General features: G+C 46.0%; 1 protein-coding gene across 1 annotated transcript in view; it reads right to left on the reverse strand.

Annotated features, from left to right (window-relative positions):
* Window positions 1-14,846, reverse strand: part of iqgap1 (IQ motif containing GTPase activating protein 1) — a 43,445-nt gene that overhangs the window by 7,840 nt on the left and 20,759 nt on the right. The window contains exons 5-27 of the mRNA XM_006804447.3: window positions 13,686-13,762; window positions 12,722-12,789; window positions 11,102-11,215; window positions 10,432-10,610; window positions 10,028-10,115; window positions 9,783-9,940; window positions 9,618-9,702; window positions 9,383-9,546; window positions 8,426-8,586; window positions 8,214-8,338; window positions 7,157-7,320; window positions 4,187-4,277; window positions 3,947-4,114; window positions 2,724-2,866; window positions 2,470-2,640; window positions 2,290-2,373; window positions 2,138-2,209; window positions 1,772-1,841; window positions 1,330-1,694; window positions 925-1,088; window positions 618-842; window positions 324-464; window positions 145-229 (exon numbers count right to left, since the gene is read on the reverse strand). Coding sequence (XP_006804510.2) covers window positions 145-229; window positions 324-464; window positions 618-842; window positions 925-1,088; window positions 1,330-1,694; window positions 1,772-1,841; window positions 2,138-2,209; window positions 2,290-2,373; window positions 2,470-2,640; window positions 2,724-2,866; window positions 3,947-4,114; window positions 4,187-4,277; window positions 7,157-7,320; window positions 8,214-8,338; window positions 8,426-8,586; window positions 9,383-9,546; window positions 9,618-9,702; window positions 9,783-9,940; window positions 10,028-10,115; window positions 10,432-10,610; window positions 11,102-11,215; window positions 12,722-12,789; window positions 13,686-13,762 — 3,162 coding nt within the window. The remainder of the gene's footprint in view (window positions 1-144; window positions 230-323; window positions 465-617; window positions 843-924; window positions 1,089-1,329; window positions 1,695-1,771; window positions 1,842-2,137; window positions 2,210-2,289; window positions 2,374-2,469; window positions 2,641-2,723; window positions 2,867-3,946; window positions 4,115-4,186; window positions 4,278-7,156; window positions 7,321-8,213; window positions 8,339-8,425; window positions 8,587-9,382; window positions 9,547-9,617; window positions 9,703-9,782; window positions 9,941-10,027; window positions 10,116-10,431; window positions 10,611-11,101; window positions 11,216-12,721; window positions 12,790-13,685; window positions 13,763-14,846) is intronic.

Here is a 14,846-nt window from a genome sequence, read left to right on the forward strand (position 1 = left end):
TGTTAGCATAGTGCTAACATGCTTCGTCCTGTCTGAAACACAACATTTAAGCTGCTCCTCCCACCGTGTGAGATAACCTTCTCCTGATTGGCTGCCCCTCATGGATAAACAAGAGCATTAAGCTTGCAAATGACTGATGCAAACCTTGAGCAGCTCGTCCTCCGTAGCATCTGGGAACTTCTCATGCAGAGTGTCCTTCAGCACTTTGGAGATGAACCGCATCCCGTATCTGAAAAAAAAAACACACAGATGCTGTGACACAAGCCAGAGGTGGGCACTGGAAAAAAAATGCAATCCAAACAGCGATGTTGGGAGCAACGTACGGAATCTTTTCCACAGAGACGATTATGGCAGACAGGAATTTGTCAGTGATTGTCTTCATGTTCTTGATGGAGGCTTCCAGTCTGGTCCTCACCTCCTCGTGGCTCATGGCCTGCTCCGGAGTGACGTCATAAGGCAGCTTACTGTAAACAACAGTATGAGGGAGGATACATAGAATAAGGTTAATGTACCTATATGTGCAAGGTAGTGTTCTTTAAAATCTTGTTATTGTGCCGCTCCAGGTGGTGTCTCTGAGTTTTCGGAGAACAAGATGCTGGAGGACACCTCCACCTCACCTGGCCTCTCCAGTCTGAGACTCCATCTGGTTCACCCAGCCCTTGTAGATGTCCACTGGGTCGGTCTTGATGTTTAGCGTTTTGTCATCCATGATCTCCTTGACAACTGGCGCCAGGATCTGCCGCAGTGCATTCTGCCCCCGTGCACCTCTGTGGAAGCTCACTACCATCTTGATTACGGTAGGATTTCCAGTGACGATCTCCTTCATCTGGTCCACTTTTGACCTGCACACAGTTGTTGATGACAAGTCTTTCATTGAATTTAAGACATTTCTTTGTGAATAAGAAAGGTCATCGGGCTTCTCACTTGATCTCCTCCTGCAGGGCGGTCTTGAAGAGCTTGAGTAGCAGGTACTCCTCTCTCTGGTTTGATGCATAGTTATACAGAGTGAAGATTACAGAGTCCATGAACTTGGTGGATTTATTCTGTGGCATCTGGAAGATCAGCTTGGCGAGATACGTGGGGTTGGTCTGAAAGAACGCAGAAAATTTAACAACCTTACAGTATGTATCCACGGTAACATGCTGTGAGGATACTGTGATGCTCAGTGCTTTGTATCTTTACAGGAAAAATGTCAGATCTATTCACATTACTCTCATTCATCTAAAGAAGCGACTCTGAGAAGTCAAACTGGTGGAAACATCTCCTCCCTCTGTGCATCAGTGTCCTGTAGCAAAGACATCAAAGTGCAGCGATGTCCTGGGTTCTTACCTGTAACAGGTAGAAGAGGTACTGGTAGGCTTCCAGTTTAAGCCGCTTTTCCTTGCTTAGAGCCTTCAGGCCTCCCTTCTGCTTGGTCATCATCATCATGTCCGACAGCTGGCCCTTGTTCTTCTTGGTCAGCTTTTTACTGTGGGACACCACCTCCTGCAACGTGATCTTGTTCTTCACCAGCAGGCCGATCTTGATGTCCATCAGGTTCAGGTCGTTCTCCAGCTGCTGGTTGGAACGGATGTTGGTGACCACCTCCTCACGGAGCCGCATCAGTTCCAACTCCTCCTGGAAGTCCTGGTCGCTGTGGTCCAGCAGGTGGACGAACTTCCTCACCACCCCCATCGGAGGATTGTCAGCGCTGACTGGAGACAAATAAGGAACATGTCAGGTGACCCCCTAAATCGTGAAAAGTTGGTTTGACAGCCCAGGTCCTGCTTACTCAAAGTCTTGTAGTCGTCCCTGGCCTTGTTGGCTCTGATGAAAGCCTGAATCTTCACCACATCACTGATCTGTAAGTGACAACCGCAATCGCTCGCTTGATCAAAGGTGCTCATTACAAACAGCTCCAAAGGGACCCGCAGAGGGTCACATGTGTCAAAGTGCTAAATGAGCCACCGCCTGGAACGCCACAGGAGCCAGAGGAAATGTCAGAGGAGATTTATATCCCGGAAAAAAAGCTTTCATTAAATAACAAGTCATTTGTTTACGTCAGTGTAAATTGTGGCAGAGGATGAACAATGACTTCTCTCGAGCGTCCCACGGCAGCTCATTTGAAACGACAGAGGCTGAAACAAATAATACTAACGTGATCTTCAAAGTACTTCAGACGATCCTTATACTTCTTACGAGCTTGATGCATCCGAACCATGGACTGGATCTGAGAGAGACAAAAGGAATGTGTTAGTTTCACACGTATTTAATCACACGCAGACGAATGGAGCCGCACACTAAGCTTACCTTGATGGCCTCAGCAGTGTGGTCTTTCAGGTACTCCTTACGGTCGTTGAACGCCTTCCTCTGTTTGTAGCCTTTCCAGTGAGCCTGAGAACGAGTGAGACCAAAAATGATGACTTCTTCCATCAGGCTCATCTTTCCATCTACACCCAAACGTGATGGCAGTAAACATGGCTATATCACCTGTATACAGGTAAGAGCAGGGTTTTGGGATTTCAGGAACTCCATCCTCTCCTTTTGGCCTTTTCGGACCAGATAGCCACGGCAGCGGGCTTGTAACTTGGTTATTAGAGTTTCATTGGCCAGCCACAGCTGCTCTCGATTGTAGGCCGTGGTTACCCCAGAGACCACTCCCTGACAGGCAGAAGAAAATAAAGAGTTAAAAGGTGTGTTAAACAGCCAGGAACCCGCAGAGCTTCCCTGGGAGAGACGCCGACCTGGATGTCCTCCTTGTTGAGCTGAGTGTTGTTCTGAATGAAGTTCTCTGGCTCCACCCAGGTGCCCTCCTTGGTTTGCAGGTTGTAGTAGTAGTTGTGTCCTCCCTTGACCCAGTGTTTCACCCACTCACTGCCATTATCACCTAGACACAGGATGGACGGAAGCAAGATGAAAGCAAGTTTCCTCTCGTAGTTGTGCTGTGAAGTGTAGTAATGTGCTAGCACTTTATTTATTAGCCCTAACACAGTTCTTATGGCAGCCTGAGCCTTCAACTGTATGCATTTTACATGAAGGCCAACAGGTTTGTGTTTTTTGAGAGCATAAAGCAGACACTAAAGTCACTTCTTTTGGTTTTTGTGTTTCCTTGCAAAAATTCAATTGCCTGACTGGAACAAACCATTTCTACATGGTTCTGACACCGACAGAAAGAGTCGTGAGTTCATGAAAAGCCACACGAAATGCTCGTGCAGAAAGCTGCAGGTCCTCTAACAGTCACTTGAGCCCGAACTCGATGTTCCCCTTTTAATAGATATTTAATAGTAAGTAAGTAAGTAAGTAAAACTTTATTTATATAGCACCTTTCAAGATAAAAATCACAAAGTGCTTCACAGAAGCTAAAACCTAAAAATAAAAATCAACCAAAAGCAAGTTTAAAAAGATGAGTTTTTAGCTGTTTTTTAAAAGCGACCACTGAGTCCACAGATCTCAGGCTCAAAGGGAGAGAGTTCCACAATCTGGGGGCCACAGTTACCAAAGCTTTGACGCCTTTTGTTTTCAGCCTCGTGTGTTGGACAGCAAGCAAGCCCTGGTCACATGACCTCAGGGACCTGCTGGGAATGTATGGATGTAAAAGTTCACTTATATATGTTGGTGCTTGTCCATGCAGAGCCCTGAAAGTCAAGGTCAAAACCTTAAACTGGATTCTGAATTTAACGGGGAGCCAGTGCAGCTGAATCAGCAGGGGTGTGACACTGGGCGCTGATAAAGTAATACCCACCTCCCCATCAGTAATTCTATCACTATATTTGTGTCTTAGAAATAATCAGCAGGTAAGTCTGTGCACCTGTGCAGCTGATGACTTTGTACTCCACCCTCCTAACGCTAAGACCTCACTATGCACAACACGGTGTCTCCATCGTTTATATACAGTCTGTGTTACTTATTTCAAGTGTTGCGAGTTTCATCAAAACGCCACATCATTAATCCGTCTCAGGCTCCTCACCTTCTTTCTTTTTCTCCTGTTTGATCTTGGCCAGGTCGTCCTGATAGGTCTGCGCACACTCGGACGTGACGCCATACAGTCCTGCTCCGGGACCACGCAGAGCGGCCAGCGTCTGAGCTGCATCTCCGCTGTCCACCGCCTCGTTAACAGCCTGGATGGCCTGAGAGACTGTAGATAGATAAGCATTAGCTCTCTCTAGACTACTGAAGACAAGTGTGGCATAAATGTACGTATTCTTACACTGCAAAGCCTCTTTTGTGTCCTGGTTGGCTTTCAGAATGGCATCCTGGATCTCATCCAGCCACAGCACAGCAGAAGGATCCTGTGTCTCCTGGATGAACACAGGATAATATGTTTTGAGTCAAACACAGCAAATCCAATCATAAACACGCCACTTTGAGCTCCCGTCACCTCTCTTTGAGCTGCTCACAACATAAGGATGAAGAGTGCTAACAGCAGGAAGTGCATGCTTGGATCTGAGATGATGACCATATTAGGGACTTCCCCGATCTATGACATCACAAAGAGCCAAGAATACAAAAAAAGCCTGAGCTTTTGGCTCACAGGGATTTATTCTACATATGCTGACCTGATTATATGAAATATTCTAATCCAGCATACATGACAAAAAATAAAGTACACTACGGCTCCTTTGTAGGTTTTGCTCAACCAGAAAAGAATTGCCTTCATATATCAGCATGTTGAGAGTTAAATGAGACACAAAAATGGTTAAATATTGCAAAGATACATTTTCAGAAAAACAGATTATTTTCACAACAGCTGAACAGCAGATTTTGTAGAGATGCTTTGTTAATCCCAGAAAGCCGCTGTCGTTTATCTTTTATTTTTATCTTATGTAACTCCTGCCGTGCTTATTTTTACTTTATGGAACATTTGCATAGTGCAATCATTCACGGCTGTAGCCCAGCATGCCATTTGTTCACCATACAAACCACTCCAAGACCTCGACTTCTACAATGTTATGAGATGCAGTGGCAAACAGCAGCATCCAGATGGCGCTCTCTGCCTCTGCATAAAGAGTGCAGGAGCTGGCTGCTGCTTGTTCCCGCTGCTTTTCAGAGCCCGGTGAGAGCAGGCAGCTCATTTGGCAACAACACCCCCACCTCCTTGGTGCGCCCCGCCTCTTCACATTTAGTGCCACGCATTAACAGGAGGTGTGAAAGAAGAGGGCGGATAAAGTCTGATCCCGCATCTTGTGCAGCACGCACATGTGTGGAGTCGAACCAGCCCCGTCGTTATAGTAAATAAAGTCGTAGCTGGGATGGTGCCGATGACTGTTTGTGTGTTTGCATTTTGGCGCTGTAACTGGTGATTGCAGACGATGAGTCACTGCAGTTAGCAGGAGGCGCTAGACAGGGTGTGGTGGCAGAGTGGGCAGCGGGTGGAGGAGGAGGAGGAGGACTTGGGTGAAAGCTTTATGAAGTTTGTCACACAATACAAGCACACTGTGGAAAGGGAGGAAGTGGGGGGTGGTGGGGGGGAGGTCATAATTCATCCATCTAGACTTTTCTTCTATACTTGGAAAACATGAATCTCTCTCGTGAGAAACACACACATGCAGAACTACAGTACAGTCTGCACACTGTAAACACTGCAGCTACAATCACATGAAGAGGATGAGGAGAGAATATTTAGCTTGTTAGTCAGTGGAGTCTGGGCAGGACTTCCTGCTGTTTATCTAGGCACAGCCCTCTGCCCACAACAGACGCCAGCTTCTGCCCAAATATCTTCTCAGCCACCTTACATTCCCGCTATTCCCTGCCCCTTGGAGACATCAGCGGCGGGGAAATACCTCATTGACTTCGACCCTTTGAAACCCAACAGGAAGCTTTAACCGCTTCCTATCTTCAGCTCGTTACTTCAATCAGCCGCACTCGCCCGCTGACACGACAAGCACGGTTAGAGTGCCCGCGGGTCTGTAATGCAGTGGTCAACTTTCTGCCCTTTTATGGAAGCAAACGACTGAGACTGGCTTGTTATTTCCTATGCCTGTGAAATCAGCAGGAAAATAGCTGGCTGCTTTTCCCATCCAGGTTTTTTCCTCCCCAGCCTCTCTTTTTCTGGTGACTGTACTCAAAGTGAGTTCCCATATGATGTTTTTACAGATTTTAGATGAACCTGATGATGTTGACTTTGAAAACAATGTGGGCAGTGACTTGATAAGAACATTTCCCTTATCAGCGTTTATGCTGGAGCAAAACCAGACTACTTTCTAAAAGCAATGCACCGAGTCCACGCTCGAGAAATCTGGAGGGGACCTTTGGTCAGTGCAGACTTCCTTTGTGCACGGCAGTAAAGCTATAACCAGCTCCTGCAGCTGAGCTTCAGCTTCAACAGGAAAACAGCACAAGTGTTCTGTGACATCATATGCAAACTGACTGCCTCACCACAAGCGCGCACAAACACACAAGAACCTCCACAGACTCATCATCCATCCAGTAACGATAACACAGGCAAATGAGTCAAAGAGAGCACGGGTGCCTCTCCATCAATGATCAACCAAAGAGGAGCAACAGAAACGACGTGTGAGGCCTCAGGAAAGAGCGAGAGCAAGGAGAAGCGCACACGTCCCACACAGAGGTGTGACAGGAAGTAAGGGGGGATGGTACACATGACATCAGCGTCCACTTGAATCAAGCACCGCTCCGAGGACAGAGTCACATGAATGACACCTGGTGAGCTTCTTGTGCACCCCCCCCCCCCCCCCCCCCCCCCACACACACACACACCACACACACACACACACACACACACACACACACACACACACACACACTAAATCATGCAATATTTGCAACAGCTGTGTTTCAGTGACACAGTACGATGTGTGAACGATCAAACACTCCTCGTAGAGCCCAGGATCATTAGTCGAGCCAAGAGTAGCAAGTCCATCTCATCCGAATAAGACTCAACATTGCACTTATAAGTTCATATAAACAAGTCAGTAAGTTGATTAAAGTCTTCTACACGCGTCGCAAGTCACGTCAAATAAAACCAAAACCAGGCTGTAACTGTCTAAGCTGCAGTTAAAACTGTAGCCTGTTTGCATAATGTTCACAGGAAAACACACAAAAAGCAAATAGAGGCTGAGTGACGCAGTAATTGCCATCCACAGCCCGTGCTTGGCAGATGCAGCCTAACACGTTATTCAGTTTTGCGCAGCACAAATCAGGAACATGAGGTCCTTACATGAGCCTTCTCCCTGCGGGCCTCCAGCAGTTTGTCATGGTAGTGCTGAGCAATCGACGGGTCCACGTCTGTGAGCTTGGCTGACGGGCTCTGCAGCATGGACAGCGTCTTCATAGGATCTCCCTCATCCAGGGCTTCATTGATCAACCCAATGGCAGCAATTCCTACAAATGCAGAAGCAGACACACACAGAAAGTGTTGGGCTGTCTGTAAACGTGTGATTCTCATAGGACGACAACGGAAAAGCTCTTTGATATCATTCAAGATGTGGCAGTATTTAACAAAAAGGTGCACTATAACTAAACTAAAGCTAGGGAATATAACTAATAAAGGTGCTGAAATGTTCTTAAACTTGAACATATCATACAACAAATAAGAAAACATTTTATGGATCAGAGCTTAGATCATACTGTTCTATTCATGGGTATGTTTGTGTTTTACCCAGAGACTCTGTTCATTTGTTTGTGGACTGGTGTCTCGAGTCCATAGCCATCTATTTTTTTATAACTAGGGGGAGGGAGCAGAAGTGATGACACGGGGTGCCAAGTTTCCAGCTCGCCCTACCTGACCTGGCTCTATATGTTGTATTGTTACCATGGATGGGAAATTGGAACAAAGCTTTTCATGTTTATGTAGCATTTATGTAGCAGAAGTACAATAATTGGCAGTTCAGTGGAGCCATCCACGGGGATGTCGGTTAAAAGTGTGTAACTTTATATCAAAGTGTCAAACCGATGATCTAGCAGCGCCACGCGTTTATGTTTGCTGTGCGAGCACGTCTGAGACTGTGGCGCTAAATCACACTTTTAATTAGGAAGACTGTCATCAATGACAGAAACTCCTTAAAACAGAAGGATGTTCAGCATTTTTTGGATGGCATCAGCAACATCTCAAACTTTGCTGAAATATCGTGGCTCCATGGTGTGGTGGTTTGATCCTGGGAGGACACACGAGATCAGCAAACACACCAATCTACCAGGTGAGACACCTGTGAACAAGCGAGCAGCCAGAAGTTTCTGACAAAGACGTGAATGGATGCGATCGTGTGGCCTCTTACGTTCATGCTCCTCCTGCACAGCCAGGTTGACCTGGTCGATGCAGGCCTGAATGTCGTTCCAGGTCAGATAGTCGGACCCTTCCTCTTTGGCTGCTGCTTTAAGACGCATCAGTTCATCCATGTATCTGAGGAGCACACGGGTAAAGAGTTCACGCAGAAACACTCAAGACTTGACAAAGGACGTGTCGATGACGCCAGGCGTAGGCGCTCACCTCTGAGCGTACTCATCCTCAACATTGCTGAGTCCAGTTACGGTGCTGGACAGTTGTTTCCAGAGAGCCCCTCGGTCTCCGACGTCCAGCGCCTCGTTCATTAGCACCACTGATGACAGCATCTCCACGGCAACGAGCAGCTCGGGGTGGGTAAGGTTACCCTGCGGGACAGAAACATAAAGCGCTTCATATGTAAAACTACCATTATTGCTACTAAAATAATCAACTACACTGTTTACTCGGTCATGAAGGAGGTCGTAAGATACACATCGCTTCCAGTCCTGTATATAATAAATATACACCAAGCATGGCTCCATGCTCGGGTAGGAAATGGGAATTCAAACATGGAGCATGGAAAACAGGACCAAAGTATTCCATGTGGAAATAAATAAAATCTTTCTTAGTTACAGAAACTGGTAAGGTGAGTTTGATACGACAACACTGCACCTGCACATTTTATGCTTGCTAACCAGGCTCGCTAGCATTAGCTAATAGGTTAGTGGTTGACGCTCTCACACAATGAGGTCACTATTGGCGCCAAAGGAGACACGGCAACGGCAAGTTCACAACCCAATGGCTGCCATCACGGTGAGCACATGCTGTGCTACAAAAGACGGATTCTGATGTCTGTCGTGGAAAACACACGAAAAAACTTTTTGGGGTAAAGAAAAAAAAGTATATCTCACATAGATGAGAACTTGGGTTAGGAGTACTTCCTACCTCAGTCTGTGCAGACTTTAGTGTCCTTTCTGTTTTGTGTACGTCTCAGTGAAAGCTAAAATAAACTGTGCTATCATCAGAGCAGGCTGGATTCCAATAGAGCGCCTGTTGTGATATAAACTGGAGGACGGTCAGCTGCTGCTGTAATTGGCATTAAAGGCCACACGAACATGTTTCTCTGCTGAGAACTGTGTCAGTGAGCGTTCACATTAGTCACTGAGCTTTGGGTCCGGGTACCTCTTGGCTCTGCTGCTGCAGGCTGGCTAGCTCTCTCTGGTAGAGGTCTGCAGCGCTCGGGTAGACCTCAGGCAGCTGTGCGTCAGGGTTCATGAGCTCCTCCACCGTCTTTTCTGGCACACCTTCTCTGATTGCATTATTGATCCGTTCCACTGCTTTCAGCACTGCACAGAGACAGGAACAGAGTTACAAACGCATAGATAACTTTGTTATAACACAGGTGTTACAGTCGTACTCTTTAGGTAGCTCTCTGCTATCCCGTTGGCCACGTCCACGCCGCTCTGCAGCTCGTCCTTAGTCAGGGCTTCTCCTGGAGACGTCTAAGAAGGAGAAACCAGGTTAATGTGGAAAGAGGGACGCTGGCTTGCTACAGTGGTGGCTGTTAGACTGTTGACCCCACCTGCTCTTTGTTCTCTCGGTCACCCTGCAGCTGTTTCAGGTACCAGGCTTTGTTCTGGGGCTGCAGGTTCTGAATGCCCATGGCCTTCAGCGCCTCATACAACTTATCCTCATCTCCACCCAGCAAGGCCTGTTCAGCTTCACTCAAAGCATTGTTCACTGTTGGAGAGAGGTCGGCATTTCCACGAGTGCACCACAGAATCCAGTAAATACCACAGAGTGTGTGTGTGTGCTGATGTAGCTTACCGTTGACCTTATTGACATTGCCTTGGATTTCTGCCTGGGTAAGAAGCTCATCGTAGATGTCCCTCTCTGCCTCGGCGTTCTCCATTTGCTGTGAGAGCAGAGCAGCACGTTACACGTTTGCACTGCATGATACTAGAATAAGATGTTTGTGCGCTTAAAGGGTTGTTGGGGCCATGCATTCAAAGTGCATCAGTATGGCAGTGCTTCGTTTTAGCCATTCTCAGCACATCGCAGACTAATGCCAACATTTTCTTCCATCTTCAGGCTGAACCTTCAATTATTTTCTAATCAAAAAGCAGACGCGACTGCTATGAGCTCCCTTCATCTTTAATTATAAAATAATGCGCCTCAGGCTGCTAGTGACTGCTGGCCCTGTGAAAGTAGTGGACGGTAAATCCAGTTACCCGCTTGCGTGAGTTGGCCACCTTCTTCCCTTTGGCCTGGTACAACGTGTCGTGGTACTGCTGAGCACAGCTGGGATCCAGTTTGACCAGCATGGCGTTGGGGTTTTGCATAGCGGCCAGCGTGCCCTCTGGTACGCCCTGGTCAATGGCCTCATTTATGGCAATCACAGCAGCGTGCACTGAGGAGGAGAAGCAGTCACACCGTTTACTTTGTTAGTTTTTGTGGAAAAACTTTGAAACGTGGGATTGTAACATCGCTGCCTCACCAGGCTGTTAAAATTGTGTCCTTTGAGCCACAGCTGACTAAATGAATAACTGGTGTTATATACGACACAGTAAAGGCGTCACTCATCAACAGATCTTTATCGATCACGTCTCCATTTAAGGAATCATTTATTGGAAGAATGCACAAACGTGACGTGTTTGTTTCTGATCGTCTGTGGCTGTAGAGATGCCGTCTGACGCAGTGATGTCAGGTTGGCTTTGTACTGGACTGAAGTAAACAAAGGCAGGCCGACGGTTTCTTACTTAATCAACAATCAAACGTCCTAAATTCCTGAGTTGGAATAATCCTGAGACGGCTGGGAAGAAATGCATCCGTTTCATTAAAGCATTTATTAGAAGCTCTGAGAGCCCGCCCCCTCCCCGCGACACCCGAGCCCCTGCTTACATGCCGCTTCATCCACTGAGAGCTCATTGGCCAGGATCCCACCAATCTTGCTGAAGGCGGGCATCTGGATTCCATACTTTTCCAGCTCGCTCTTCATGTTGTTGATCTCCTCCTCTGGGAGAGAGAAGACAGAGCAGATGGAACAGATCCACGGATCGCAGCGGAGAGGGAAAAAGAGAGAAAGGAGTAGGGTTGGGGGGGGCAGAGACAGACTGTTCCTGGCTCATGTGTGATAATCTGATTTTGGAGACTGGCTCAGGGACAGCGAGCTGAGCTGGGCTGACAGGAAACCCTCTGACAGTTACTAATGACTTTCACATTTCCAGGAGCTCCTCTGCTCTTTACTCGCAGCGCTGCCAGTGCTGCTCTCAGGCTGACGGCAGTTTCACCATGATTTACATATTACTGTATGTTGTTACAGTGGTGGAGGCTCATAGCAATGACATGACATTTAGCATCATGTGATGAGGTCAGGGGAAGTGTAAAAGTATTCCCTGCATAGCTGCTCCAAGCTTTTGTTTACAAGTGGAAGCCAATCAGAAGAAACCCAGCAGCGTGATGTTTAACCATAATACAGAATGAGCACCACAGGTTACCTGTAAGCGGCACGCTAACTTTGGCAGTGGTCTGGATTTAAGACGACATAAGGACGTTAACCCTTTAAGACCTACCATAGAACCAAGTCCGCCAGAGCTTATATTATATTTTTTATGTTGTAGTGCCATTTTTGGGAGCATTTCAAGTTGATATACATTAATACAACTGTTATAGCCCATATTTTAATAATATGTATGCATTAAGTGCATAGTAACTACATTAATTGCAAAAAAGTGCAATAAACTACAAAAACATTGAAAATTGTTTTTTTTTTTTTTTACATATATTTCTACTTGCAGAAATTTAAGAGGCTTATCCCTCAAAACTTTAAATACAAAAAAGTTGCAAAAAATAGTTTCCCACCACAGGAAATTTATTTTGAGTGTCTTCATAGTTTTATTTTTGAGATACAGCAATTTTTATATACTGCAGGAAAAACGAAAATAAATATTATAGTGCAAATTTGCAAAAAAGCAGCAAAATAAACTATTTCCAGCAGTGCAATATGAGTCCTAAGCATCCCAGAAACTATTCAGAAATGTATAGAGTCAAACATGACTTATAAAAACACCAGTATAGGCTTTTAAGGCCTACAAGTAAAAAACTAAATTTTCCGCGAAAATGACGTCACTTCCGGTTTCGGGCAGGAAATGGCAGACATGCGATCGTTCGCGTTGACGTCTTTTTCAATGTGGGAAGTGTTACGAACAGCTGATCGGATCGGCAAAGCGTGTTTCTGGAATATTATGTTTGTGTTGCTGCAAGCGCTTTTTATGCAGTTTTTGCAAAGCTATATGTGGAAGGAAACTGTGACCAAGAACAAGCTGATGGCATAAGATGTAAGTACAACTCCTCTGGTTTCATATGCAAAAAAAATTATTGCGCTAGCTCACGCGGTTCCGGTTCTACCGGGATTAAAAAAAAGTTACGCAAAGCGGAGCGTGCCCGCTCTGACCGGCTTTAAAGGGTTAATAAGAAGCAAACGAAGAAAACAGATGCGCATGTTCAGGCTCGCGCTCTTACCAGTGAAATCGACTTTTCCATACAGGTCCTGGATCTGAGGTGCCAGACCCAACTTGAACAAGTACAGACTGCAACACAGGGGAGAAAAGAAGTAAACATGAGTGAAGATGTGCAGAAGAAGAGATGAGCGTCACACAGGAACGGATATAAACACCAGCGCTTGGCTGACACCTCCAACAACTCCAGGATTTTACTACTCGTTTCATTTTTGGTGACGCAATCGACAAATAGTGAACAGCCAATATGTATGAAATATATGAAAAGTACTGTATGTGCCTTTGCTAAAGGCTGGAAATACTACTTTTAATTATCACTGTGAAGAGGTTCAAACCAAGAAGACGTGATTATTCAGCATGTGCCTATAAATCAGCTGATCTGGGGCTAAAAGGATATTTAGACTGAACAACAGCGATGTGTAAAAGTGAACTCTAAAGGTTACAGGTAGGAAAGTTAGTTTTGCTGTGAAGTAGAGCAGCAGCACAAGAGGATGAAGAAGAAGGATTTGGGATGGCAGTTTTCAGAGGCACCATGTCTTCATCTGAGAAGATGTTTCAGAGCCGCCTTAACACACCGACCACCACGGTAACCGTGAAGGTTTACAAGCTGCTGTACAGCAGCTCACAGCACCAGTTGGACAAACCACACACTCCAGTGTTTACAGTAGAGCACATTTCTGTGGCAGTGCTGCAGCATGTGTGTGTTTTCTTTAGGAGGGTAATTACAGAGCTCAGAGCAATGACAACATCTGCTCTGCTGGCTTTGAAGGCATCAACATCCTTTACACCTGAGCGTGCAATCAAAACAAATGGGCACATACTCTGTGCCGCTTTCAAAAGTCACGCCATATGCTGAGCGCTCCAGGCTTTAATGCTTTTAAAAAAGAGCCTCAGCAGCAGTCTGAACTGCAGGGCGGCTAAAGCTGGGTCCTTACTGTCAAATCAAACTCAAAGGACGAGACACAAACCTGAGTGCATGTATGCAGTAGATGCAGCGTGGCATGTTCTTCCGGTCATATATGTCTGTGGTCTCAGGGTAGAAGATCTGAAACACAGAGACAACGGTTTCATCATGTCGCAGCATGTGTGCAGGAGTGACTCAGGATATTAGCTCAATGGTGGGATTACTCAATGCAGCTCTTCTGTTCACACGCCCTGGCGCTGCCTCTGTGGCACAACTGGAATGAAACATTTAACACAGCTACGAGCGGGTCATTTTCATGTCTGATAGTCGATTTTATTCACGTCCAACTAAATGACACGCTGCCAGTTTGCTCATGTGGAAATTTCTCACAAAGGAGCCTCGTTACTACAACAGGCCAGTGTTTCCTCGTTTTAGGCTGAGTGCTCCTTTACTGACATTTCAGGTCCTGAATGGACAGTTTACAAACCTGCCAACTTCTCCAAAGCACTCCGAGCGTCCGAGGAGTTCAGACCACAGTATCAAAGTCAACGTCCACTGAAGGGAAAGCTTGTTTGAAGCAATCAGTCACTCTGAAAAACGCTGCTGTCATCAAAAATGGGAATCAACCTAAAACTCATTCTTTTCATATAAAAGCTACATTTAGTGATTTTAAACATTTGACACGAGAGTCAAGCACCGTTCTGTCACGGTGCACAGGGACGGCAGTGCTCTTTAAACTGAGTATTGGTGAGCTGCACTTCAGCGCTGCTCTGAGGATCCTTCTCTGTCGTCTGGCAGCCGTGGCCATCGAGCTCTTTTTCCATCCGATTGTTCATTCGTCTGGTTTAATTATCAGGCAAAAAAAAAAAACACACCCACTCAGGTCAGACAAACAGCTCAATGCCTGAGGAAATTTAAATTACAGAGTTTCTGACATCCCACTCAAAAGCAAGAACAAAGTAAAAATAAAGAACTGCTTTTTTGTGGGGTTGGCATCTTATTTGTAATCTGATATTACCTGTAGCTGCTATCATGACCTCGGTTGATAAAGAAACCTCATCGGGTAAAGTAAGTGTCTCCAAACATTCTGAGCAATAAACTAAAACTGTGTGACTTTTAATGTCCCAGCAGTTTCCCATTCTGACAAACGCATGAAAACAACAAGGTCGGAGGAATGGCCCCCCCACCCCCCAACACTGACACGGCACCATTAATACTGTAGGAC

Source organism: Neolamprologus brichardi, chromosome 1 (genome assembly GCF_056152115.1).
Source record: "Neolamprologus brichardi isolate AB-2024 chromosome 1, ASM5615211v1, whole genome shotgun sequence".
In the NCBI taxonomy this organism is placed as follows: domain Eukaryota; kingdom Metazoa; phylum Chordata; class Actinopteri; order Cichliformes; family Cichlidae; genus Neolamprologus; species Neolamprologus brichardi.